Source organism: Lepus europaeus, chromosome 12, assembly GCF_033115175.1.
Source record: "Lepus europaeus isolate LE1 chromosome 12, mLepTim1.pri, whole genome shotgun sequence".
In the NCBI taxonomy this organism is placed as follows: domain Eukaryota; kingdom Metazoa; phylum Chordata; class Mammalia; order Lagomorpha; family Leporidae; genus Lepus; species Lepus europaeus.
Genome location: NC_084838.1, coordinates 9,596,932 through 9,624,330, shown reverse-complemented (window position 1 = coordinate 9,624,330; position 27,399 = coordinate 9,596,932). Strand labels below are relative to the sequence as shown.

At 62.5% G+C, this 27,399-nt stretch overlaps 2 protein-coding genes across 2 annotated transcripts in view; one reads left to right on the top strand and one right to left on the bottom strand.

Annotated features, from left to right (window-relative positions):
• The window catches only part of NEK6 (NIMA related kinase 6), a 71,209-nt gene extending 48,269 nt beyond the window's left edge, over window positions 1-22,940 (top strand). The window contains exons 5-10 of the mRNA XM_062207584.1: window positions 3,361-3,471; window positions 5,758-5,866; window positions 6,146-6,253; window positions 14,561-14,655; window positions 19,591-19,704; window positions 21,443-22,940. Of these exons, the coding sequence (XP_062063568.1) occupies window positions 3,361-3,471; window positions 5,758-5,866; window positions 6,146-6,253; window positions 14,561-14,655; window positions 19,591-19,704; window positions 21,443-21,553 (648 nt within the window). The 3' untranslated portion in view covers window positions 21,554-22,940. The remainder of the gene's footprint in view (window positions 1-3,360; window positions 3,472-5,757; window positions 5,867-6,145; window positions 6,254-14,560; window positions 14,656-19,590; window positions 19,705-21,442) is intronic.
• Window positions 22,941-23,840: 900 nt separating this feature from the next.
• Window positions 23,841-27,399, bottom strand: part of PSMB7 (proteasome 20S subunit beta 7) — a 67,023-nt gene continuing 63,464 nt past the window's right edge. The window contains exons 7-8 of the mRNA XM_062207583.1: window positions 26,434-26,585; window positions 23,841-24,069 (exon numbers count right to left, since the gene is read on the bottom strand). Of these exons, the coding sequence (XP_062063567.1) occupies window positions 23,958-24,069; window positions 26,434-26,585 (264 nt within the window). The 3' untranslated portion in view covers window positions 23,841-23,957. The remainder of the gene's footprint in view (window positions 24,070-26,433; window positions 26,586-27,399) is intronic.

The following is a 27,399-nucleotide window of genomic DNA, read 5'->3' as shown; positions in this document are numbered from 1 at the left end:
TGTCCACCTCCTCTCTCTGGGAGCCAGTGCCTCCCGGACCAAAATTCTAACTCCCACCCGAGACCGCTCGGATCACTGCAAGTCCCTGCAGAAGCTGTGAGGCCTGGGTGGGTTTCGGGTGGGCTTCAGGGAGCCCCTCCCAGAGGGCAAGATTGCCCAGTGAGGTTGTGAGGCCAAGTCCAAGAGCAGCGTGAGGACCTGGGGCCTCATTTCTGACATTTCAAGTTGAAACACAGAGACACACAGGAGCAGAGCACCTGTTCTCCGGTTCACTCCACTAGCGCGTGCAGTGGCCCTGGGCCGGACCAGGTGCTAAAGGAGCTGGGAACCCAATGCAGCTCTTCCAGGTGGGTGTCAGGGACCCAGCCACGTGAGCCATCCTCGCCGCCTTCCAGGGTCTGCATCAGTAGCAAGCCGGAGTCAGGAGCCCAGTGAGGCTGTGGCCCAGTCACCGCAGTGCAGGGTGCGGCCGCCATAGCGGTCTCTTAACTGCCAGGCCAGACTCCGCCCCGTGTGTCGAGGTTTGAAGGCACTCTCAACGTTGCCATTCTTCGGCGCCCATCCTTGTTGTCATCGAAAACTGTACCTGGAATGCGGTGTGCGCCGGGGGCTGCCGGCACGGTAGCCAGCGCTGGCTCTGGACGACCCTAAAACGGAAGTCGGGCCAAGGCAGTTTTCCACAGAGGCACCGAGACAAGGGCAAGGGGAAGACTGTCAGCCCAGGGAGCGTTCCCGCACACGGAAGGCGCTGCGATCCCTGCCTCACGCCGTACGCAGGAATGACTCTGAAGCGGCTCCTAGACGAAGCCCCAGAGCTAAAACCGTGCAGTTTGTAGAGGAGAACTGGGAGGATCCCGCGTGGCCCGAGGATGTTCCAGGCTGTGCGAGGGCCCAGAGAGCAGTCGCCCTGGAAGGAGCTAGCAGTGAGGCCCCCACCACAGGCCTAGCTAACGCTTCTCAGACACCAAGCAGCCATGAGAAGACAGGCATAGGTGGGGAGAGGCCCTGACAGAGGCCCTGTGTGTGTGCTGATCACCACGGATTGAGAAGAGGGGTAGACACTGTGGCACGGCAGCTTGAGCTGCCACTGGGGATCAGAGTGCAGGTTCAAGTCCCAGCACCGCTGCTTCCGATCCGGCTTCCTGCTGATGCATCCTGGGAGACAGCAGGTGACGGCCCAGGTGTCGGGTCTCCGCCACCCACACGGAGAGCTGGATGGAGTTCCTGCCTCCTGCTGTAGCCTGGTGCAGCCCTGGCTGTTGTGGGCATTTGGGGAGTGAGCCAGCAGATGGAAGATACCTCTCTCTCTCTCTCTCTCTCTCTCTCTCTCTGCCTTTCAGGTAACTTTAAAAAATTTAAATAATGCCGGCGCCGCGGCTCAACAGGCTAATCCTCTGCCTTCGCGGCGCCAGCACCCTGGGTTCTAGTCCCGGTGGGGGCACCAGGTTCTAGTCCCGGTTGCCCCTCTTCCAGGCCAGCTCTCTGCTATGGCCCAGGAAGGCAGTGGAGGATGGCCCAAGTCCTTGGACCCTGCACCCGCATGGGAGACCAGGAGAAGCACCTGGCTCCTGGCTTCGGATCAGCGCGAAGCCCCAGCCGCAGCGTGGCGGCCATTGGAGGGTGAACCAACGGCAAAAGGAAGACCTTTCTCTCTGTCTCTCTCTCTCACTGTCCACTCTGCCTGTCAAAAAAAAATAATAATAAGAAAAACACCCAACTTTAAAAAAAGGGGAATCTGAGTTTTCAGAGTTGCCCACTCTCTGAAGAGAGAGGCCAGAGACTGTGTGCCCCCCACCCTCAGCTTCCCTCCCCTGCTGTCATCGACAAAGCCGCCCTGGCCTCCGTTCAGCCGCTGGATCAGGCTGTCCCCTCCCACCCCAGGACCTGTGCACAAGGCTTCCCTTATGCCCCCTGCTGCAGTGGTTCTCATTCATCCTTCCACCCCAGCTCAAATGTCACCTCCTCCAGGAAGTCTTCCTGCCACCCTCTGTCCCCCACGTAGGTGGGGTCCTTCATCCTGGGCTCTTCCAGCCCCACATTTTGCATTTGGGGACTGTCTCCTCCTCAGCTCTGGCCTGGGCCAAGCAGGGCACTCAGCACATGGCTGTGGACCGGGTCTGTGAGGCAGTCAGCAGCACTCCCTTGCCATTGCCTCCCGCCCCTCCCGGGACGGGACAGCCCCTTGGTGCTGTCTGCCCCGTTCTGCACACCCCTGCTTCCCAGGAGCCTCGACATCAGGGCACGTGCGCCCTGGCCGGCGGGGGATGGGGGTGCAGGGCACATGCACCCTGGCTGGGGGTGGGGGCGCAGGGCACATGAACCCTGCCCGGGTGGGGCGGCACATAGGGCACATGCGCCCCGCCTGGGAGTGGGGTGGCGGCATTTCCCTTCCTCTCCCTGAGTAGCACGTGAGCCAGGCTCAGCCCGGCCGTCACACCTGTGTTACTGCCCTGGGGAGCCAGGGATCAGGATGGCGCCAGTGTGCGATGCCTGCTCGGCATGGGGCAGGCGGGAGCAGGTGCACCTACCCCGGGGCCGGAGCTTGTCCAGCTCCAGGGCCAGAGGCCTCAGACAGGCAGAGTGGGGTCTGTGTTGGGGGGCAGGGGTGCAGTGTGAGCTGGGGATGAGCTGAGGCTGCCTCTGGGCCTGGGGCCTGACTGAGGGGTGCCCGCCATCAGGGATGGTCAGGGAGTGACCAGTAGGGGCGGTATGGCTCTGTGTGTCTGCCCCAGCCCCTCCCTCTGCTGGAATCCATGGACCAGCACAGGTCAGCACGCGGTGTAGACGCAGCTGGCGGCAGCCTTTGTAGAAAACGGGCCGGCGTGGGCTCGGCTGTCGCTGATAAGTGGACTGTGCCCACCCCCATGGCCGGATGTTTGGGCCCCTTCTGGTGTACGGTTTCCTCCTCTGGGCCTGGCCCGGGCTGGCTCCCAGCCGCGGGGGCGCTGCCCGGCCTGGGCTCCACGCCCCACTTCAGCAAACACAGATGGTGGCACAGGCCAGAGGCCGGGGCTCCGTGCCGGGCTCCACAGCAGGGATTGTGACCTTCGGGGATTCCACAAGGGACCGGAGCGTGGGCCCTGATCTGCCCGGGAGGGTGGGCGCCACGCAGGGGCTGCAGCACTCAGCTGGGGCCCGAGCCCGTCCGGGCCTCCCGACCAGCCTCCCTGTGCCCATCTCACCATTGAGAAAACTGAGACTCAGGGCAACACGGCTTTGCCCGCAGTACCAGGACTGCCCGACTCGCACGTGCAGGCCTTTCCCTGGGGGGGTGGGGCGCCCTCGTGGGCAGGCAGGTGCTGGGACTGGGCCCACTTCCCCTGGCGCCCCGCCTCCCTCCTCCTCTCCTCTCCCCTGCAGCAACTGAACCACCCGAACATCATCAAGTACCTGGACTCGTTCATCGAGGACAACGAGCTGAACATCGTGCTGGAGCTGGCCGACGCCGGGGACCTCTCGCAGATGATCAAGGTGCGGGGCGCGCGGAGCGGGAGCCCAGGCCCGGCGGCCCCGCCTCAGCCGCAGCCCAGTCAGGGCCTCCTGGGCTCCGTGCCCGGGGCTGATGCGAGGGGTTCAGCCTCAGGGAAGCTCACCCGAAGGGGCCTGGCGGCTGGGAGCAAGGACCCTCCAGCACTGCCCCCCGCCCAGCCGATCCACAGCACAGGGCCACTTCTGCCGCCCCACGGCAGGAGCAGGCCCAGCCCCCGCTAGGGCAGGCCCAGCTCCCGGAATCTGGGTCCAACGCCCCATTTTACCGAAGGGCGGAACAGCCCAGAGAGGTTGAGATGAGTGAGGACGCCCAGCAGTGCGGTTACGGAGCCTGGTTTCCTGACCTGGGGTTCATGAGTGGAGTCCCCGAGACCTTGGCTCTCACCGCCTGCTTTTGTCTTTCTGTGGCCCCCACCACACATGTGGGGCTTCCTCTGCACACGGATCTGGGGGCACAGAGGGGCTGTGTCAGGTCTTCCCCCACCCCCCCACTTTACTTGTTCCTCCTTCACATGTTCTCATGATGAACACATACGTGCAGCACACCACATGTGCCAGCCCACATGTGGGTCCCTGGATCCTAACAACCAACTGTAGACAGGCATGAACAAGCCATGTTCAGGGCTGGTGGGAGTCAGGGAAGGCTTCCCAGAGGAGGTGACACTAGAGCAGAAGCCTGCAGGATAGGATCAGGAACAGCTTGTGTGTGGGCCCAGAGGCGTAGAGAGCACTTTGGTCCAGCGAGGGCTCTAGATGGGGGTGGGGGGCTGAGGGGGGGTGACGCAGGGCCTTTGGGCGCAGGCTCAGGATTTGGGGTGCCCCAAGGTCAGAGAAGCTCCCTGGGACTCCTGTCAGGGAGTAGCCACAGCTGTCCTGGAAGAAAGGCCGGCTGTCCGTGGCCAAGGGCAGGGCAGGGCAGGGGCGTAGTGGGGATGGGGGACAGGACCGGGCCGTCCCCTCCCTTCCTGGATCCTCACCCCATCCCAGGGACCACACAGGAGAGGTCAGCTCCGTTGGCCCCGTGGGGATTCCTTCAGGATGGGGGGGCAGGTGCAGGTGTCCACCACCCTTGTTCCCCGCCTGGCCTCGGGAGAGGGGACCCCTTTCCCCGGCTTCCCTCGGCACACTGGCTCGGAGTTCAAACTGACCGTGAGGCCAGCAGGTTGGGGCTGGGATGGGATTAGAACTCTGGGCAGCCTCCCACACCTCCCTCCCCGGCTCCCTGCAGGGTGTGGCTTGGGGTGGCCCAGCCAGCGGGAGAGGCGGGGCTTGGAGGGGCCCAGCCACGGGTCGGACACCTGTGGGGGACTTCGGGCGGGTCCCTGTCCCCACTTGTAGCACACCCAGCACAGTGCCCCACAGCCCAACTGTCTGGGGAACAGGGGCCCCCGCTGGCCTCAGGGGCCACTCAGAGCCACCACAGCGTCTATGAGGGATGAAGCGTCAGAGCCGCTTCCGCAGAGCCCCCCAGGTCCCCCCGAGAATCCGCCTCCCGCTGAATGTCAGCTGGCACTTCCGGGATGTGACATTTAGAAAAGCAGCGCTCGCGGCCACGCGGCCCCGTGGAGGCTGCCGGGAGCTCCTGCTGCAGCTGCCCCCCGTGGGAGGTCCTCAGACCGGGGTCCCAGCTCTGCATGCCCCAGGCGCGACCCGAACCCCTCTGAGCCCAGGCCCCCACCAGAGGCCCGGGTGCCATTAGCAGTACATTAGGGTTGAGCTGCGACTCTGCCCCCTTAGTTTCCTGGTCTGTAAAATGGGCACAGTCCTCTCTGCTCAGGCCCTTCCTCACACCTGCACCGCCTGCCCCATGCCGGGCGTGCGTCCTGAGTCACTTCCTGTCTTCCCAGCACCAGCCTCGCTTCTGGCTGCTTCGGGAGAAGGTGGTTGCTCCAAAGCCCAAAGCCCCTGCACGACAGCCTGGGACCCAGGGAACGAGTGTCTGAGCCATCGCCCTGCCCCGCCCCGCGGGTCTGGCTCCCAGGAGCCCTCCGGCCTGGCTGGGACGGGTTCCTGGCTGAGCGGCTCGCTCCGTGCGGCCCGGGGCCCGTGCTGGGCTGGGCTGTTTCCTGGAGCGCTGGACAGGGAAGCAGATGACCTCCGTCTGCCACCGTCAGGCCGGGAGGTGGGGACAGCCGAGATGGAACTAGCAGATGGGTCCTGGGTGTCCCCTTCCTGGGCTGGGCCAGGCGGGGGGCAGCGAGTGTCCACCTCCAGCCCGAGACCCACCGGCCGCCGTGTGTCCGTCTGTCCCCCCCCCCCACCCCCCAGTACTTCAAGAGGCAGAAGCGGCTCATCCCGGAGCGCACGGTGTGGAAGTACTTCGTGCAGCTCTGCAGCGCCGTGGAGCACATGCACTCGCGCCGCGTGATGCACCGGGGTACGTGCCGCTCCCCGCGCGCTGGGCCACTCTGTTCCCCACCCCCAGCCCCAGCCCCAGCCCAGGTGTGGCCATTCCCGGGGCACCACCAGGCGTCCTCCCCAGGAGGTCGGGTTGGGGGGGTCTTCCGGAGGGAATTTGGCCACGGACTGTGATGGCTCCACAGGAGCTGGCCCTGCCCCCTCACCTGCAAGGCCCTCCCTCGCCCCTGCAGGCATCAGCCCCCTCCCCCCGGCCCCCTGCCCCTGCCCCTGCACCAACCCCTCTCTTCCCCTGCAGACATCAAGCCCGCCAACGTGTTCATCACGGCCACGGGCGTCGTGAAGCTCGGAGACCTTGGTCTGGGCCGCTTCTTCAGCTCCGAGACCACGGCGGCACACTCCCTAGGTAAGTGGGGGCTGTACACCCACAGCCCCTGGAGTCTTGGGCCCCCCGCAGCGGGGCGTGGTGGCTGTCTGGAGCCCCAGGTTTCCCATGCACGCAGAGCGGGCCCTGCTGGGAGTAGAGTGAGACCTGGAGGAGCCGCGGGGGGTGAACCCGGCCGTTCCGGGAAAGGGCGTCTGTCCCAGCCCTTGGCACGGCCTGTCTTCCTCCTGCTGGGCACTCCTGGCCAGGGGAAGCCGGGCTGGCGTCAGGATCCCTGTGCCCCGTCCGGCGCATGACAGCGTGAGCCTTGGGGGATGGGTGGGTGGGGGGATTCATTGAAATAGAACGTAGGCACCAAGAACCCAGGCTCTAAGAACATGGGAGAAGGGGCCTTCTTTGTGGGGCTGGGCTTCAGCAGGGCCCCACCCTGTGGGAAGGACCTGCAGAGGCCACCCAACCCTGGGCTTGCAGGAAGGTGCTGGGCCCCGGGTGGCACGGCCGCCTCTCTGGCAGACCGCTCACTTCCGCCCGCCCCACAGCTCAAGCCCGGGGGTGTCTGGCCCCTGAGCACCTGCGGCATCTTACCCAGGTGCTTCCTTCCCTGTGGAATCTGCCGGCGTGCGCCCGGGACCTGGCGGGCAGTGCACAGCCAGGAGCAGCGTCCCAGCTCTGAGCCAGGCAGCCGCAGGGCCAGTGGGGTGACTGGGGAGAGGTGTCCCCGCCAGCAGCTCTTCCATTAGCTCCAAAGGGCAGGGGTGCGTGCAGTGTCCCTGGGTGCTCGTGACGGTCCCCTCCCGCCCGTCCTCCCCCGGGAGGCACAGGGGGTCTTCCTCTTTGCAGCTGAGGGGTCAGATCCGGGGAGCACCGGCATCAGGGCTGGGGCTCAGGGCAGGCGGCGCCTGGCAGACCGGGCGCGCAGTCAGCAGGGGGAAGGAAACCTCCAGGCATCGCCCACAGCAGGCTGCGTTCGGGTCCGTTTGGGCTACTTTGCCCATCTGGTTTAAGGGCTTCGGGGAGGCCAGGACAGACCGGAAAGAGCCAGAGCCCCTGCCCCCTACCCCTGTCGGCCCGGCCCGTCCTGGCTGCGTGGCGCGGCTGAAGGCTCGGCTCCCGTCAGAGCCTGTTAGGATCGCCCCGGGAGGGACGGAGGCGATAGGGGCCGCGCGGCAGAGCGATTTTGTCCGCTTGGACTGCTGCACTTATTATATTAATGAGAAGGAGTCGGAACCAGGGGAAAGGCCGCCCTCGGAAGCTGGGCTCTCCCGGGCGCTGCGCCCAGTGGAAGGAGCCCTCCCGGGCCTGTCCCCACCCCGCGCTGCGCGCCCTGCCTCTGGGCTTGCCCCGTGAGCTGAGGCCGGCGCCGGGGCTCACGGGACAGGGTCCTGGAAGCAGGGTCTGCCTCCGCACCCCCTCCCCCTGACCCAGGGGACACCCCTTCCCACCCAGGCCGGGGGAGCAGCTGACTCAGTCTGCAGGCGCGTTTGGGCAGCAAGAGATTGAACTAATTGCCGCTGCGTCGCGACTCCGGCAGGACGCGGGGGCAGGGACCCCTCCGCACCCTGTGCGTGGGCATGAATTATGCATCCTCTGCGTCTGCTGTGTACCTACTATGTGGGGGTGCTGTGGTGGCAGCCACGTTGCCCTGGCAACCATTTCGCCTCCTAAGGCTGCTGACCCTGGAGCTGGGCTTATGCAAATCTAGTCCCCTCCCGCCGCCCCCTCCCGGGGCCCCCTCCCTGCCGCTGGATTTGCTAACACGAGGCTGGCATGAAAGGGCATTAGTCAGTGCCATGGCCGAGCTGACAGTTGCGGTACCCAGCGGTGGCAGAGCGGCTGCCTCGGTGTCAGGAGCAGGAGCCGTAATTAGAGCGCGGAACAGAATGAGCGTCAGACGAATTACCAGGCAGCAGATCATATTTGTCAGGAAGGATTGCATACATAAAAATTAAGTGACAGTACACGCCGGCGTAATGAAAGAAAAATGAAAGATTTGCCTATACACAGCTCACAAGCTACAAGCAAGTGTCTCGCTCCGAGCAACGGCAGCAGCTGCGAGACAAATTGTGGGGCTGGGAGAGCAGGGGCGTGGTGGTGACAGGGCGCCCCCCCCCCCCCGGCCTGGGATCGGGGTGGGAGGGGAGGCCTCCCACCCCCGCGCCCGCGCCAGCCTCTGTGCCAGGGGCTGCCGGCCTGGCCACCGGGCACAGATCCCTCCCCTCTGCTTCCGGGCCGACCTCCCTGGCCCCGGCGGCGTCCCCAGCACTTGTAGTCATGCAGCCTGCCCTGCTTCCCCGGGGACCCCAGCGTGGCAGGGGGACAGACACAGGTGGCCTGGTGCGGGGACGGGTGGCACTGTCTCCTGAGGGCCCACTGTGTGCAGGCAGGTGCAGGGATGCTCAGCGGCGCCCAAGGAGCCCAGGGCCCACTCCAGCCCCTCCCAGACCTGCGCTACACTTCAGTTCTGGTTTTGTTTTTATTTTTTTAAGATTGATTTATTTATTTGAAAGGCAGAGTTACAGAGAGGCAGAGGCAGAGAGAGAGGTTTTCCAACCACTGGTTCACTCCCCAATTGGACACAACAGCCAGAGCTGCACAGATCCGAAGCCAGGAGCCAGGAGCTTCTTCCAGGTCTCCCATGTGGGTGCAGGGGCCCAAGGACTTGGGCCATCTTCTACTGCTTTCCCAGGCCGTAAGCAGGGAGCTGAATTAGAAACGGAGCAGCCAGGACTCGAACTGGTGCCCATATGACACTGCAGGCAGCGGCTTTACTCGCTATACCACAGCGTCAGCCCCTCATTTCAGTTTTTTGTCTTCACTGAACTCCCTGAAAAGGGGAGAGAAAGAAGAGGGAAAGGGGGGGGGGGCTTGAAAAAAAATCTTGCTCTTTTGCAAGTCATGGGGGCCTTAGCTCCATTTCAGATGAGAAAACTGAGGCTCAGCAGGATGAGAGCACGTCTCTGTGGTCACCTGACAGGCAGGGCAAGAGAGGTCCGCCTGCTCTTCTCGCTCTGCAGCTGGGCCTGGGCTGTGGGTGCCCAGAGAGGGGTGCCGAGGGTCCCCAGGGAGCTCCCCAAGCACCCAGTCACGCGATGAGCCCCCCCCCCCCCAGAGAGCAGTGAGTGTGGGCCAAGGGCCTGGGAGCTTCTATGGACGCTAGGGGAGGGGCCATGTCCTCAGCATGTGCCCGTGCTGTGCCCTGTCTGCACCCAGGCCTGGCACTGCCAGCCTCGGGGGTGGACCATGCTCCTGGCTGTCCACGGGACACAGTCTGGGGCCTCTACCGGCCTGCCCCCTGCCCCACAGCTGGGCTACCTCGAGCCCCGTCTCCTGCCGTAGCTCTGAGCGCTGATGTCCGGGCCGGGGGTCCTGGGCCGTCAGTCATGGCGGCTCACCTGCTGCATCGCTGGCATATTCGGGGGGCACTTTGAGAAGGAAAACAGCTGTGACACCATGGCGGGGGAGGGGCTTCAGCAGACAGCAGGTGGCGACTCCGAGCCTGCCATGCAAACCACAGCTTCGTCCACCGAGGATCTGTGCCAGGCCCAGGGCTGCTGGCAGAAACCCCCTTTCAGGCTTCCCCAGGAACCAAATACTCTCCGGTCATCTCTCCCCTTTTCCAGAGGGCGCCAGGCTGGGAGCGCAGGGCCCAGGGAGGCTGCGAGAGGGAGGGGCTGAAGCGAGTGAACCCTGCGCATCCGTGCCGTTTGCACCATGAGGAGCAGGCCCAGGGCCCTGCTCGGGGTGGGGCTGATGCCAGCCCAGAGAGCCCCCTGCAGCCGCTTGCCAAAGCGCTGTGCACGGTTGGGGGCGGCTCCCGGACGCCAGCCCGCCCTCCTGCCAACCCTGCCTTTTTCAGATCCAGGGAGCACGTTTCAAAACATGCCCAAGTTTGTTTTGACGGGAGCAGCGCGTCTCGCGACGCGGCCTCTTTAATCAGCCTCCCGCTTTGAGGTCCCCCGTCCTCCTCTGATATCCGCCGGGTTTGAAATCGGGAGTTCTGGGTAAAGACTCACACACAGGGCTGTGAGGCTCCACGCCCAAACGCACAGCTGCGTCCCCCGCTGCCCCCCCCCCGCTGTGAGCATCCCTGGGAGGTGGGGAGACCCCTCCCCCGCCAGCTTCCCCGGTTCCGGGCTGCGTCCCCCTCCCTCATGGCCTCCGTAAGCTCGGGGCTCCTTTGAAATCTCCTTTTATCTTGAAACCTCACGCGAGTGTGCACCGCGCTCTGCAGTGTCTGCCCGTGGAAGACCAGGCCTTCCGTGCCTTCGTGCCGTAGAAAGCTGGCGAGCCGGGAAGGCGTGCTGCGTTCAGCCCACTGTGGCACACGTTGTGGGGGCCGGGCCAGTGAGGCTCAGGACCCCCAGCTCGAAGACCACAGGCGGAGAGGAGCAGCCCGGGGCAGGATGGGCCAAACCTTCCTCAGTTAATTCCTCCCCAGTGCGTGCTGTTGGAGCATCTGAAGGAAGGCATAGGAGGGTGGGCGAGGCTCCGCTCTCACGGTGCACACATCTGAAGGCCCTGGGAGCCGAGCCGGAGAGAGGTGCGGGTGTCCAAGGCCCGCACACCCCGCCCCGCCGTTCAGGCTGCAGGTGCAGACCATGGGCGAGCCCTGCCCCAAGACCCGGCTGCAGCCTCTCTGTCATACACGTGGCCAGCGGGCTCCTATGGACCATTCCTGGGACAGGCCGCCAGTAGCACTGGCTCAAGGCTCGGTCAATGTTGGGTAGAAACGGGAGGGAGAAAGAGAGGGAGCGAGGGCAGATGGACAGAGTAACGGGTGGGTGGATGGGTGCACAGGTGACCCGTAGGTGGGTGGGGGGATGGGTAGATGATAATGAGGGATACAGGGCTGGGTGGATGGATGGAGGTATGAACAGGCGACGACGAGTAGACGAGCAGACAATAAATTAGATGGCCGGACAGAAGGAGGCACAGTGGTGGACAGCATGTGCCACCCTGGTATCTTAGGAGGAAGTTCCAAATTGTATCCGGGTGTTTGGTCTCCTTCCGCTTGCCCCAGTGGGAATAGGGAAAGCAGGGAGCCGGGGGTGGGGGGGACTGTAACGAGGCCCTGGACCTTTCCCTCCCCCTGCCCCCATGCCCCCGGGCTGAGGCAGGGATCTGGACACCGTGGACACCGTGTCACCTGTCCAAGAGCCCTGACAGAGGGAAGTGACAGAACAAAGGGCCTGCCGAGCAGCTGGTCCCCCTGGTGAGAACAGGGAGAGTGGCTGGGCTGGGGCTGGGCAGCAGGTGTGGGAGGACTCAGGCTGTGGGCCTGGTCACGACAGCCCCGGGCCAAAGTCTCGGCCACTGTGCAGCGCCGCTGTCCCGCGAGGGTCCCTCGTGTCGTCGCCCAAGCAGATGGGGAGCGAGCAGAGGGCAAGGGTGAGGGTGGAAGAGCTGTCAGGGTCAGCCCGGCTTCGGGCTAGGCCAGGGGTCTGAGGGTGCGGTGCGGGCAGGCAGGGGATGCTACTGTCCCCCCCGTGGGAACAGGACCCCTGAGCGCCTCCCCTCCCCTCCCTGCGTGTTTCTCATCCCACCCCGCGGCACCCCCCTGGGTGCCAGACACCACGTGCTTTTGCACTGAGGTCCCGCTGTGAGCAGCGCACTTGGGAGTTGCTGTCCGTGACCGACGCAGCTCCCGGAGCGCAGAGTGTACCAGGTGCCGCTATGGGAGCCTCCCCCTGCAGGGCCGCAGGATACCAGGCGGGTCAGCTCCTTGCCTGGGGGCCCTGCTGGGGCTGGGAGCCGGTGGCCCAGAGCGGTGGTCTCCAGCGTCGTTCACAGCCCCTCCGCAGGGTCGGGCAAGTGCGTTCTTCATCCGGCCCCCGTGAAATTCTGACAAGGCCAAGGAGAACAGAGAAACGGGCTCCAGGGACACTTGGGCATGGGCCCTCCTCCGTCTGGACCTCGCGGGCTCCCTTTCCGGGTTACCCTGGCCGGACGCCGGATGCAGCAGGGCCTGGGGGCGTCTGGTCGGCCACCTTGGCCGCGTCCACAGTGACCCACTGTGTGTTGGCCTCACACGCCTCTGGCCCTTGAGCTCCTGCGGGCTGGGCCCCTTGCGCTGCGCCTTCCCCTGTCCTGCGTGGATGTTGCAGGGCACAGCGCAGGCTCGGCCTCAGCCATGATGGCCTCCAGCTGCCTGCACAGAGCAGCAGCGACCTCCGTCATGGGACACCACGTCCCCAGGAGGTGACCCGGAAAGCCGGGCGCTGAAGCCCCCAGGACAGGCATTTTCCAGATGGGCTGACAGCAGCATATGAATCCAGGTTCCTGGGCCCCTTGACTGCAGCTTGCATGCTTATGGCGATGGGGAGCTCACCCCGTCAGGAACCCTCCTATTTGCACAATTCCAGCTCTTCCAGAGTGTGCCCCATGCCTGGACAGAGCCCCATGCTCCTTCTTCGGCTTGGTTGGGGGGAGGGGATCCCACAGGTGATCCGGGGTCCTTGAGCTTCTCCCTTGGCAGTAGAAGCCCATCTTCACCAGGGACACCCCTCCCCCATGCTCTCCCTCTTCCTCCCACTGGTCCACTCCCCAAATGGCCACAACAGCCAGCCCTGCGTCAGGCCAAGTTCGGGAGCCTGGAACAGTCTCTGGGTCTCCCACGTGGGTGGCAGGGGCCCATGCACTTGGGCCATCTTCTGCTGCACGTTAATGGAGCTGGATGGGACGCAGAGCAGCCGGGACTCGAACCAGCGCTCTGACGTGGAATGCCAGCAGCGGCTTCCCCTGCCTTGCCAGGATGCTGGCCCCAGTTCCGTCTTCCCTGAGCTCCGTGAAGCACCCTCTTGTGTGCACACAGTGAGACTCCCTGGAGCTCTTTCCCCAACACCACCCCGCATACGACGGTTTTCCCTGTTCTTGAACTTGGTGTAAATGGCACTGAAGAATGTGTGCTCGTCCTGCTGCTCCCCCCACTCAGCGCTGTACCTGAGATGGAGCTGCTCCATTCTGTGTACTTTCCTGTCCACTGCTGTGTGCTGTTCCCATGTGTGAAGACCCCCGCTGACCCATTCTGCTGCTGATGGGCTTCTACTCCTGCCTACAAACCCGCCGGGCACGTGCTCGGTCGCGTTGTCGGATGGATGGAGGCGCTCATCTGGGCCTGGGCCTGGGCGCACAGCTGCTGGCTTGTGACGTGGCCGGGTTTAGCTTCGGCAGATTCACCGAGCCCTTCTCCCGGTGGTCCCGCCCCCAGCATCCCCATCGGCGGGGCGGGAGGGCTCCAGCCACGCCATGCAGTGCCTGCCTGGTTTCGTTAACTTGGGCTTCGGTCTGTAGCCCTGCGGGTGAGAGTGCAGCTGTACCTTGTTGTGCGGTTAATTCGCACGTCCCTGATGAGCAGTGAGACAAAGAACATCTCTCCCGCGCCCAGTGGCCGTGCGAATATCCTCTTAGCTTGTTGAGGCTTTGGCTCATTTAAGAAAATGCATTCCGTATACAGGCGCACTGTCCGCGTTACGTGCAGAGACGGTTCTCTCCTGGCCTGTGCCTTGCCTTGTTGGAGTGGTGTCTGTTGTTCAGGTTCCTATTTTTACTGAAAATGTTGCCGGTCTTGTAAGGTTAGTGCCTTTTCTGTCGTTGAGAAATCCCGGCCAACTCCAAGTGTGGCTGTGCTGACCGGAGCCGGCCACTTTCTGATCCGAGGATGTGGAGCGACCCATTCCTGCTGCTTGTATGTGAGCCTCCAGCTTTCTCAGCCTCGGTCGTTCCATCTGTGAAATGGGTTTGCCTGCTCCCAGGACCATGGAAACGGGAGCAAGGTGATGTCTGAGAAGGCTTGGTTAACATCCAGCAGCTGTTTCCTTTCCACGGTTAGGAGCCTGGTCGGGACTCCCTCGCGATGCGGTCACCTTCAGGGGCATTTAATCGGCTGCGTCCTGGAGCCCGGCCGCTGCTTCCTACCCAGCCGGGTAGCTGGCACAAGCACCAGCCCCGCACTGATTCCGGTTGGGGCGGGGAGGAGGCTCCAAATTCCCAGTGCCTGGGTGCTTTGATTTACCTGTTTTCATTATTGGAGAGGCAGAGAGACAAAGACCTCCCATCCATTGGTGCATTCCGCAAATACCCTGACAGCGGGGAGTCAGGGTGGCAGGAGGCTGAAGGCAGGGCCTGGGGCTGGGACTCGAGCCCAGGGGCCCTGCTGCGGGACCTGGGCTTCTCAAGCAGCATCCTAGGTGCCGGGCCGAACGCCCACCTCCTGACTGGTCTGAGCGCTTCACAACCCGGGCACTCCGGGTGCAGCCCTCGCACCAGCCCCGAGAGGCTCCGCTCCTGGCCAGGCCCAGAGGTGAGTGCCCGTCCCTGGCTGTGTTTCAGTGGGGACGCCGTACTACATGTCGCCGGAGAGGATCCACGAGAACGGCTACAACTTCAAGTCTGACATCTGGTCCCTGGGCTGCTTGCTGTACGAGGTGAGCGGGGGAAGCGGGGGCGCGGGGCTCACCAGGAGGGGGGGGGTCTGCGGAGGCTCGGTGCTCTGGGACCTGTTTTTCACCCGCTGGGCCCCATGCGGGGTCTGGATAGCTGCGTTGGGCCAGCAGAGGTGTTGTGGGGTGACAGCCGCCAACTGGGGGCTGCCCAGACACAGGGAGGGGCAGGCTGGACACAGGCCGGATCTGGCCCCGAGGCCCTTGGTTTCCTTGGTGACCACGTTAACAGGCTGAGCATCTGTCCGTCATTCACCACTTGCTGATGGAGCGGTTTTGGAACCGGAAGCCTGGTTGGTTGTCGGTTTCCTTGGAGCCGATGAGCTGCCGCCCTCAGCCTCGCGCGGAGGTGCGGCCACAGCAGTGATGCCCAGGCAGCTCCTCTGACTGTGGGGATCGCCCCTCTGTCCTGTGGACGGGCTCGAGGACCCTGCTGGCTGACGCTGTGCCACGGGAGACACAGCGGCTCCCACGGCCAGGGGCTCCGGCAGTGGGGCTTCCCCGCGCTGTGTCACACCTGGGGACACTGCAGTGAAAACCCCAGTCTCCGTGGGCTTTAGCTTTGCGGCGTCTTCTTGCTAAGCCAGCAGCCTGCTGTTAGGAAGAGGGAGGCGTCGTTTTGAAAGCGTGGCTGCAGATGTGGCCCTTGGCCAGGGGTGCTGGGGCCCCCAGCGTCATCTCGGGGTCTCTGGGTGCCTCAGGCCCTGGCGGACAGATGGGGAGCGGGCTGTGTTCTCCTCCCAGGCTCCCCCAGGCCATGTGGCACAGGGGGCTTCCCGCAAGCTTCTGGCTGGGTACTGCCCGCCAGAGTGGCCGCCGGGGGCGGGGGCACGCAGACCACACCCCGCTCTGGCCCACTGCTGGCCGGAGTCTGGGTTGAGTCCTCCCTGTCTCCGTGTCTGCACGACCCATTCTCCCACTGTCCTCATCAGGGTGACAGGAAAGCCGGCGCGCCCACGTCCAGGATCACCCGTCTGGGCGTGGGCGGAGTCCCCAGGTTGCATGGGGCCGCGTGTGGTCCTGGTGCTCTGCAGGCAGGCGCTCTGCCACCCAGGCTGCCCCAGCAGTGACGCAGCGGAGCCCAGGCCCTGCACTCACCTGGCTGCCACCCTGGTGGACCTCGGGAGCCGGTGAGGCCCACCTGTAGATGGGCATTGCCCTCCCGCCCTGGGTGTGGGGCCCTGAGGGCAGGGACAGCTCTCTGGCTCCCCCAAGGCCCAAGCCAGTGTCCCCGCACAGTGGGCCACCGCCATGGGCCATGTGAAGGAGACAGCAGGTGCACAGCTGGCGTCACTGCCGTGGCTTGTGCCAGAGGTGCCAGGGCCTGGCAGGAGCCAAGACTCTGGTGCGAAGGATCTGCACTCCCCAGCCCGCCCCTGCTGGGTGTAGAATGCCGGTCCAGCAGCCGCCCGCAGTAAGCAGGGAACGAGGCCCTTGCGTCAGGTGCTCTGCCCAGAAAGGCCCAGGCCTGCACGTGAGCCGGTACAGGCTGGGGTCAGCACTGCTCCCCTCGGCCAGCAGGAAGCCCAGTGCAGCTCAGCCCCTGTCCCACGGAGGACCGTCCCCCGTGTATCATCCCCAATCCAGGTGACTTGTTTTCCTGTTTCGTGCTTTCCTGGGAGCTCCACAGGTTTCCGAACGGAAGCACACCTGGGCCCGAGTGGGCGGCCATGACCCGAGCCCGGGCATCTCCCCAGGGCTGAGCAGGGAGCCAGCGGGGCATAGCCACCGCCCGCTCCGCCTGTGCCAAGGCCTCCCCTCCAGGACCAGGCCTGCTCAGGCAAGCCCGCTCCCGAGTCCCCGGCTCGGGCACCAGTGGGGAGGCAGTGCCCACCTTCAGATGTGTTTGTGGGTGGGGGTGGGGCTGCGTGGGTAGCATGGGGCCGATGGAATCTGTCCAGTCCTGCAGGGCTGGACTCCAGCCCCAAGGGCATTGGGCAGCCCTCTGAGGGATCGGGTCCCAGGCCAGCACCCCTCTCCCAGCTCCCACAGCCCAGGCAGGGAAGGGGAAGCAGCTGTCTTCCCAGGAGATGGGGAGGGGAGTGCATCAGCCCAGGGCTGCGGTAATTGGAGGGAGACTTCCCGCAGTCACGGCTGGAGGCACCTTCCCAGGGAGCCAGCTGAAGAGCTGCAAGCAAGGCCCCCTCCCATCTCCTCCAGACCACAAATGAGGGGCTGGCACAGCCCCTGCTCTGCCATGGGAGCCCCACTTGGTCCCAAGGCAGCTGTGACAGCGCTGTCTCCCAGGTCTGGGGCCCAGAATCCAAAGTCGGCTCACTGAGCTGGGCCAGGGGCCCGCAGGGCAGGTCCTCGTGCCCTGGGCCCTGCTCGTGTCTCTCTTGCGTTTCCCCTGATCTGCGAAATCTCGTCTGCCACCGGAGGCAGCAGTCGTGGCTTCCAGGGAGACAAGCCTGGGGAGCCATGCGGGGTCCACCACAACCTCTTTCAAAGCTGGGTGTCCAGATGTCCCTAGGGGCCTCCCGGGGTCACCTGTAGATGCTGTTGTTGACCCAAGGCTAGTGAGGAGCCGCCACAAAGCCACACCCGGCATGGGAGCTCAGGCAGGCGTCAGGAGCTGGCTCAGCTGTGCCACCCTGGTCACTGGAGTCCCCCACCCGGCGCGCTCCCAGCAGAGCCGCCTGGCCATGGCCTGGTAGTGCGAGCGTGGGGAGGGCATGCTTCACTTTCATCATGGCAGCGCCCAGCAGGACTCTGAGCAGGCACCTGACACCATCAGCTGGTTGGAAGCGGCTGGGCAGGGGAGCTCTCACAACAGCCCTGGGGGGTCCACCCAGGACTGGGACCAGCAAGAAAGCTGGGGGCGGGGACCAGCTGTGCCTGGAGTTCTGGCCAGAGAGGCCAAATGTGGGCAGTGGGGCTGTGTGCTGCGTGGCGGGCAGCTCGCCTTGGGGGCACCCTCCTCGCCTGGACGTGCTTGGGAGATGGGTGTCTGAGGCCTGACAGGTGGCACCACACGCAGCCACTTCACGCAGGAGTCACCCCCGCCCCGTGACATCTCAGATCACAGACCAGCTCCTCTGCACCCTCCCGGATCAGGCATGTGCCCGGCGGCATCCTGGTAACGCCAGCGAGGAGACGGCTGGAGCCAGAGCTCTAACGAGGCAGCCAGCATCAGCCCCGACTGACGGAGGCCCCGTTGTCGCTGGTGCGGGGAGCCCCTTCCCGCGTCGCCAGCCAGTAGGGCAGGCAGGACGCTGCTCCCACCAGAACCTGCAGGTGTGGGCGAGAGGCCCCTGTGAGCAAGGCAGACCCCTGCAGGCCCGGCGCCGTCAAGGCAGAGAAGAGAGCTCCCTGGGTGAAAGGCGGGGGTGGGTGCTTTCCCTGCGTCCCTCCCAATCTTCTGGGGCCCTTTGGCGTCCGGAGCAGCCAGGCTCGTTGAAAGGCCGACCAGGCCCTCTCCCCGGTCAGGCGCACGAGAGACCAGGGCCTGTGTTCATGGGGCTGCCGTTTTCAACGTCCTTACTACTCTGAACAGAAACTGTTCCCAGGAAAGTCCTTGGTCCTCAGCCACCACTTGGGGGGGGGGGGGCACCCACAGCAGCCCGGCGCTACCCTGCAGCCTCAAGTGGAGCTCTGCTGTGGCACCAGATGTCCTTCAGAAACTGCCCAATTAACCCTTTGCACCCAGAGCTATCATTTGAATTGTGAGAAATAATGCATCACCCAGGTGACACCGTCTGCAGACTCCATGGTAAAGCTGCTCCCAGCTAGGCCGGCAGACTCCCCAGAGTGGGCAGGGCTCCTCCCCACAGGGGTCCCATGGTCCATGGGTTCCCAGCCGTCCTCAGAGGGGCCTGAGCCTCTGCCCTGTTGGGGCATGGGGGCCGAGGTGATGCTGCAGACTCCTGGACCTGGCTCTTGTTCACAGGGGTGATCTGAAAATGATCACCCCACAGACCCAGTGACCTTGGGCTCCTCCCAACCAAGATGAGGCTCTCTGGGCCGCCTTCTGGGGCAGGAGGGCAAGTGTGGGTTCCTTAGGCACCCAATGGCACGTTACAGCCAGAGCGGCCCTGCAGCCCAGCTCCTCGGAAGGGAACCATGCCAGATGGACGCCAAATGTGGAGCTTTCCACAGCCCCTGGCTGTCCCCTAGCAGGAGTCATTGCATCACCGCTTGGTGACAGCCACGGTGAGCAGGTGGGACCAGCAGGTGCCACGCTAGGCTGCCCACGGAGCTGCTTGCTGGCTCCTGGGCTCTCCCTTTGAGGATCCCCCCCCCAGTAGTGCTCAGAATGGTGGGGTGGGGGCGCTGTGCCCTCCAAAAGGGGCTGGCCTGGTGGTTCCCTGCCTGGGTGAGAACCCACTAGGGCCCGCCCCCCCGCCCCCCCGGCAGCTGGGCTGCTTGACGGGTGAAGCCATGGCCAGGCCTCGTCAGATGGTGACAGTGGCTCAGCTGGCACTGCTTCGCCCACGTGCCGGTCTTAGTCTCACCACAGCCCTGAGGGGGCCTCTTCCTGTCTCAGATGAGAAGGCTGAAGGGCAGACACGCGGCAACAAGTGCAGTGCAGGGGTCCAGGCCGGGCTGGGGCTGGCTGCAGGGCCAGGCGCTTCCCCTCCACCCTGGACCTTCCCCGGGGCAGAAGGTTCCAGGCGCCTCGCAGCCCTCTCCCTGCATCCCGCTTCCAGGCTACAGCTCTGAAATAGGCTGGCTGGACCAGCCACGGTGCAGCCCCCAGCGAAATGCCTCACCTGGCCCCCAGCGGAGAACCAGCCCCCAGCGAAGTCTTTCCCCCAGCAGGGCTTTCAGCCTGGGGACTGCTTTTAAGATTGCTAAAACAATAGGCCGGAAACTAGCCCCGGGGGTCTGGGCGGGCCCTTCCCGCAGTGGCTGCCCTGAGGACCAGAGAAGGGCCCGCTCTGGCCTCCTGGGCGTCACGCCAGCCCCTTCCCCTTGCAGATGGCCGCTCTGCAGAGCCCCTTCTACGGCGATAAGATGAACCTCTTCTCTCTGTGCCAGAAGATCGAGCAGTGCGACTACCCGCCCCTCCCCGGCGAGCACTACTCGGAGAAGGTGAGAGCGGCAGCAGCGAGCGGGTTCTAGGGTAGGCGAAGGCTGGCAGAGAAGGGGTCTCAAGACACCGCCGGGGCCTCCACCTCCAGGCTGGGCTGCCAGCGTGCTGCACGGCAGGTGGGCTGCGGCCCTCTTCCTGGAGCAGGCCGGATTGCAAGCCCCCACGCCAGGTTTTAACAGCTCTGAGGAGGAGATTGGCTTCGCAGCACAGTGCGGGCTGGAGGCAGCCACGGGTCGGTCACACACTGCCTTCCCTGTTTCTGGCCGAGTCACTGCGCCTCCAAAACTCGGTTCCCTCATCTGCGAACAGGGGGTATCACAGGGTTTTCCATCCAGGAACAGGGTTAAGGAGTAAGGGAGGGGACGTGGCATGCGCAGCCCACCACCAAGAGCAGCCACTGGCGGTGGCTCTGGGTCTGCAAATGGTCACTACGTGGCAGCCGATACCATTACTACTGCGCGAGGTCAAGGCAGTGGGGCGAGGGAGGCCTTCCTGGGCCGCCGCTTCACGATAGCAGCTCCACGTTCACTGTGCTCAATCTTCCCCTCACCCCACTTTACCTCTAAGGAAACTTGGACAGTTTGGGGGACCTGCCCAGGCAGGACTGAACCCCACACCTGCCATAGGGCCACCTGTGTTACAGGCACCACTGTCCTCTGGGGGTGAGGCTTTGGAAGGAGCACGCTTGTGCACCAGCACTGGCGCCTTGGCAGGGCAAGTGGCACAGACCAGCTGGCCCCAGAGCGCTCTCGCCGTGTCCGGGTGACTCTGCCTCCCTCCGGCCTGCTTCAAGGGCTCGCGAACTTTTCATAAAGAGACCCCTTTCTGGGTGGGCATCTGGCTTAGTGGGGAAGACGCCACGTGGTTCATCTGAATCCTGTATCCAAGTGCTTGGGTTCAAGTCCTGCCTCCAATTCCTGACTTCAGTTTCCTGCTAATGAGCACCCTGGGAGGCAGCAGGAGATGACGACTCAAAGGACTTGATTCCCTGCCATTGACACGGGAGACCTGGAGTTCTGGGCTCAGGCTGGGGGTGCCGCAGCTGGGCCAGGTAGAAAATGCCAGGCCAGAGGAAGCAGTTTCTGAGCCTGGGGGACTGGGGGGCTCCCTGCAGCACCCCTTCTGCCTTCCCACGGAGCTCACTTGAGCCCCACTTGCTCGAGACCTCCCCCCTCCCCCTGCTGTCCGCAGCCCCGCAGGGCCCCTCCAGCAGCAGGTGTTTAAATGAAAATCACTGGTGTGCCTGCCCGGTGATGCAAGTTAAGATGTAGGCTTTTTAAGGTCATGATTTTAATTACCATTAAAATAATTGGCACTCAGGCCATCGGAAGAACGCGGGATCAGAGGCGCAGGCCCCCTCCCCCACCCTGGGCGGCACAGCCTTCAGTGTCTGTATAATTAAAAGCTCCGGCTTTCATGAGCACAATAAAGAGGCCGGGGGTGGGCGGGCTGCAGCCTGCTGCATGGCGATGCATTTATTATGATCAGTAAGCCCCTGCTTCAAGTTGTGTCCTCTGCATGACTGCCAGCAGGTGCGTGCACACATTGTCCCAGTGCTGTGCAGTCAGAATGTATTCAAAATTACATGGAGAGATACTGTCAGGGCCTCCGAGAGTGGCCCCTGGGGCCTCCTTGGACCGTGTGCCCACCGCCCCCTCAGGGCCATCCTCCAGCTCACATGGGGACTGTCTGTCCCAGCTGCCGCGAGGCCTCAGTCTGCCACTCTCTCCCTTGCAGTTACGGGAACTGGTCAGCATGTGCATCTATCCTGACCCGGACCAGAGACCGGACATCGGCTACGTGCACCAGGTTGCCAAGCAGATGCATGTCTGGACGTCCAGCACCTGAACGTGGACATGCCTGCCTCATCGAAAGCCAACACCACTTTGCCTTACTTGAGACTTCTCTCCAAGCGGCCCCCGTAGCCTAGAACAGCCAAGACCAGAGTGCAGCAGGTCCCCGGGGCAGCTGCGCGCTGCAGACGCTGGGGCAGGGGCGCCGGTCACCGCACGGCGCCGGTCACGTGGAGTCCTTTCCTTCTTCTGTTGCAGACACTCTTCAGCTGGGTTGGTGACAAGGGCAGGTGGCTGCAGGGACACTGCAGCCCCTTGTCTCTGGGTTGTAATGTGAATCTCTAGGAAACTGCCCCAGTGGCCTGTTCAGGTTCACTAGCAGGAGACTGGGGATGTGTATAGTTAGCCTCTGCAGATGGTTACTAGCGAGTTCAGTGTAGTTCTTAGTAGCTTTCCAATCAAGCTGTGTGTTTAACTTGCTGTTATAAAGGGGTAGAGTGGAGATAACTTTGAGTAGAGTAGAATTTGGCTCCTGTTTTACCTACGTTTTATACCTTGAACGATGAGAACCTGGCACCTGGCACAGAGCTTCGCAAGGCAAGTGGCACCCGGAGGCCAGGCACAGTTCCTGGCAGCGCAGTTCAGCCACCTCCTCCCGAACACCTGCCGTGCACCAGGCACGGTCACCCCTTGAAGGCTGGTGCTCGTTCCGTGATCAGTGTTACGTGTTGTCCTCCGTGGGAAGGCAGCACAGGATACCAAACAAACAAACCAAACCTAAGGACTTTGCCCTTGGCCTGTCTTGCAAGATTTGGTTCTGCAACTTCCTAGCGTGACTTTGGGCAATCTTAGCCTTTCTGAGCCCCAGCTTCCTCATCTGTAAAATGGGACTGATGGTCTCCACACAGCACTGCTGACAGCATCTGAGGTAAGATATGCATGTTAGCGAACATATGTTAGCTGACCCAAAGCCGGTAGCCCTCACTCCTTCCAGAACCACATAAGTCAAGAATTAAAGTACAACTGTATTTTGTGTAGGAAACTGGAAATATGTTCACTTATTTCTTATTCCCAAAGAGGATCAACTGTGAAGATTAATTTATAAATGTGAACTTAAGGAAACCTCAAGCTCTGGAGGGGATAGTCTGCATTTTGTTTTTGTACTCAAATTAATCCTCAAAGGGCCTGTTCTGTTGTCTCTGACTTGGCAACGGCTCAGCCCTCCAGACGAGGGCCCCACCCTCGGTGTTTTGGTCAGCTGCTTCCTGGCACTCACCTGGCTGCCTGTAGTGACCTCGCTGATCGGCCTCTCTGGGGACCCCGACTGGGCACTGCTCTGTCCCCGTGTGTGAACACTGCAGGCGTGAGAGGTTGTCTGTCTCCAGCTGCGGCCTTTGCTCTGTACTTGTTCTCCAGGTTTGAAATAAAACGGGGTGAGAGGAGTTCCTTCTGTGAAAGAGTGCAATTTGTGGGTGACTTTTCTCTCCTAAACCAGCAGATCCTAGACTTTACCGTAAAAAGTGTTACACAGCCCAGTTTCTCAAGGAGCCTGTGAAAACATCCCTGCCCAGGCCCCAGACATTCTGAGTAATCCTGGAATTTTTTTAAGCTCCCCAAATAACTTTCATACTCATCACCCAAATGCTGCCCTCAATAACCCCATTGTCGCCCCTAGCACACTTGGTGGTTTCCTGTGAGTGGGCTCACCCTGGAATGTTCTCTCCAGGGGACTCAAGTCCCCGTCTCCGGCCCAGCACCTACCATCAAAAGTTCTAATTCCAGAGCTCTGCAAACCCCCAGAGCCCCTCCCGGGTCCGCTGGTGCTCTCTGCCGGCCCCAACTCTGCAGGCGAGAGAGCAGCAGCCCCTCCGCGGCTGCGCAGTCAGAGCCCGAGTGTCAGAGCCCAGGTCCTGACTGCTACAAAGCAGGGAGCCCAGGACATCCCTCTGCTTTCTGTCAAACCAGCCCAAGCGCTGTCCGCCCGATTTCACTCAGCTAAGGTGAGGCCGACTCCCCCACTCACCCACCCATCAGTGCGGCGCTCAGGAGGCCCACCCCTAGCGTTTCCTCCTCTCTCGCTGCTGTGCTACACTCATCAGCCTATACGAAGGAAACAAAAACAGAACCCACCCCCCAGGCTGCCCTGAGCCCTTCAAAAGGAGAGCACGTCTGCCGTAAAGGTTTACCTGCAGAGGCGGGGGAACCCAGCCCGGCTTCTGGCAACAGCCGAGGCCTGCTGTTTCAGGCGGTGCCACTGCACCAGGCTGGTGTGAGGGGGCCGCAGCCTGGGGGGGGGTGTGACCCCAAAAAACCCACACGGTCCCCAGGATTCAGCCACCCGATCTGGTTTCCGTATTTTATTGAGTTTCATTCAGCCAACATCAATCAGACGAGTGTCTCACGAGGGCTGCCAGTGGCCCCCCCCGGTCTGCAGCAGTACGCAGCCACGCTGACGCCACTCAGGAAGTGTCCATGGTCTGGACTGTCTCTTCCAGCACCTCAATTTCCAAAGTGGTGACTTTTTCGGAGAGGACTGCAGTGGTCCCTTTCTCACACCTGTACCGGCCAAACCTGGTGTGCAGAAAACAAAAGCATGGAGTTACGATTTGCCTCCAGCTGGTTGGCCTGGGGGGGCTCCCTTTTCTCCAGCGCTCCTGTACTACAAAGTGGGGACAACCAGTAGGCACCTACAGCATGCTCGCAGAGGTGAGTCAGCGCATGTGGCACTGAGCGAGCACCACGGTTCCTTCCTGCCTCACCACCCCTGCACGCTAAGGCACCTGCAGAACCCCTCATTCAACAGCTGTTGTCCTCTTTGACAGCTACAAGACGACTTCACTATGACATCACACATTTTAAAAACCGCTGGAAGCACACACAGTGTACCTGTGCTCCAGGGCAGACCACTCTCAACACTCAAGGAAGGGGAAATGCCTGCCCCCGCGGGGCCGCGGCGGATCACACAGCACCCTCCTGCAGCAGGCAGCGTCTACAACACGTGACTTCTGAATGGTTCATTCATGATGGCGTCAAATGGAACACAAACCTGACTGCCCTACTCTGTCCTAGCTGGGACACTATTTCTGTCAACCTGGCAGGACAAACAGAAGGCCGCTGACTGTGCTCAAACACCCACCCTCTCAAATGGGCACTTAGGCTCAGAGAGGGAGCAGGACGCAGAACAGAGCGGCGTTCAGTCTGGTCGGGAGCCAGGGCAGTCTCCACAGCACCTTTCCCCACACCCCCATGACCCCCTTCATGGATTCAGACCGCAGCAGCAACAGCTTTGTCCTTGCAGCCGCTCATCCCCCACCAGGCTGACCCCATATGCCCCGTCACACGTGTGAACGGCACCTTGCTGTCGGGGCGGTGTGTGGACAGCACCTGCTCTCAGCAGCCCGCAGAGGGGACTCCCACCTCAGGCAGCAGCAGACCGCAACACAAGGCCATGGAGAGCAGTGAGCAGACAGCAGCAGGGGTCCACAGGGCACTGCTGGCCACAGGATGCCTACCTAGGCCTCTCTCTGGCTCTGCCCCTACTGACTGTCCACTCTGGGAGAGGGTTCTCCGCGGTCCCTGGCACAGCCAGGTGACAGAGATTTCAGAGTGTGGACACTGAATCTAAAGCCCCCCAGGGCAGCAGCTCGCCCCAGAGGGCAGGTGCTGCACACCCACTGCACGCCTGGCCCCTTCCGGCTCACACCGTGGAACTGCCATGCTAGCTGGTGGGGCCACCTGTTTTCTGCTGCTTCCATTCTGCTCCACGGATGAGCTGGGAAAACAGCCCGGGAAGCAGGACGTGCAGCTGCTGCACTCCCTTCTGGACAAGACTCCTGCGCTGAGCATGGGTACCTTGTACAACTGCAAATGCTGCCTTTCAGGGTCCCAGAATCCTTGGCCACTGTCCAGCTTGGGAAGAGTGGAACCACTGCCCCCTCCCCTGTCACCTCTGTTCATGTCAGACAGCACCTGCAGACACCCAGCTGGGTTCCCATCCTCAGGGTGCACGCCCAAGGCCCCAGGACTATGTGGGCTTGTCCCAGATCACCAGGTCTAGCTCCAACACATCAAAGATGGGGAGACCAGTGAGCCCAAAGTCACCAAGCTGGCCACTGGCAGTCCCCAAACCCTGTACCAGAGCTCTCTGCTCAGCTGCCCTGTCCCGGCAGATGGACAGAGCCCGCACCACGCCGAGGACACGAGGCTGGCTCTGAATGTTCTGTCCTTCCTGTGACTCAGGCCTGCCGTGGAGCTGCGTGCATGTGTTCTAGAAGGGGAAGTGCCTGCAGGCCTCTGGCCTTGCTACAGGCTGAATGGAGGTAGCAGGTTTATAAATATGGCTGCATGAGCTCAGAGCAAAGAAGGGGGAGGCAGAGCCCAGGGAGCCACCTCCTGAGCTGCTCAGGCTCCAGGATGGTCCGCAGCCAACAGCACGAGGAGCTGCTGTGTGTGCCAGGGCATCTGTTCAGCACGGTCACCCACAGCCCCATGCCCTATGCCACTGCTCTGAGCTGGGCCTGCACAAACACGACTTCCTGTGGCAGGGCAAACACCACAAGCTCCAAGACTGATGCTCAGAGACTCCAACCCACCGCTTTAGAACCACCAGGAGCCTTGGACCACAGGAAAAGCGAAGGGCTGGCTGCCCTGACCAAGGCACCCTTCTCACAGAACCCCGAGATTCTTAAATCTCCGCGCCCCAGCTGCAGCCCAGGCTCCTGTGGCCCGTTCTGCCTCTCCCACCAGTACTCTGCAGTCGCCACCATAAAGCAAACAATGACTCCAGAGTCCCTGGGCACGGCTGACTGCGGTGGGAACACTGGACTCACGACACGTGGGAGAGAACCAGTGACAGCTGTGCAGCTGCTACAGCAATCTCAAAGGTGGCCACGAAGCCAAGGGCCACGGGAAGAGGAGACTGTCGTGTCTGCTCACCTGGTCCCCTTCTTGTTGGGCACTGTGTACGGGCGGAGGAAATCCAGCTTGCTCTTGCTGATGACACAGAGGTCAATGTTGCTGCCAGACCCCAGGTCGTTGAAGACGCCAGCTGCAATAGCTTCACTCACCAGCTTCTTGGCCTCCTCCTCCTGCGAGAGAACAGCAGCAGTGACACAGCCGGAACTGAGGACTGCTCTGAAGCCACCAAGCGCCTGCACACACGGCATGCAGACTCACCTGGGGGAGGCACTGCTTCCAACACCTGTGTTCTAGATGCAGCGCCCCAGTCTACATCTAGACTGGGCCCTCCAAACCCCTTCCCCATGCACGCCTCGCCCAGCACTGCTTCACAGACGCCACCACCACAGGACGGGGACCTGTATCACCCCAAACAGGGCAGTATGCTTGTCTTGTAGAGGTAGGAAGCGAGTGTTTTCGGCTTTGTGGGCATAAAGTCTTCTGTCACAAGTACTCAACACCGTCATGGCGGCACAAAAAGGCCATGCACAGCCCATAAATAGATGGGCATGACTGTGTTCCAATAAAATTATTAGAAAAACAGGTGGCAGGCTGGATTTGGCCCACAGGCTTAGTTTGCTAACCTCTGACTTAAAACGTCCAACAGTGGTTGAAACTACTTCCTGGAACATAATGGAGAAAGTCAGTTAACACAGAATGAAAGAACACAACAAACAGGAGTTCTGGGGAAACGCCGGCAGAGCCAGGGATGGAGCCTCTTATCAAGAGAGGTCATCTCTTCCCACTAACAAACCTCCATGTTCAATGCAGGGCTTCACTTCTGTGACTCCCTTCTCATTTGCTGTGCCTCTAACCAACATGTCTAGGTCTGAAGGTCTGAAGAGATACTGGTGACCGGGTGACTAACTGCTGATTCATTCATTTATTTTGAAAGGGTTGGGGGCGGGGGATATATCTTCCATCTGCTGGTTCACTTCTCAGATG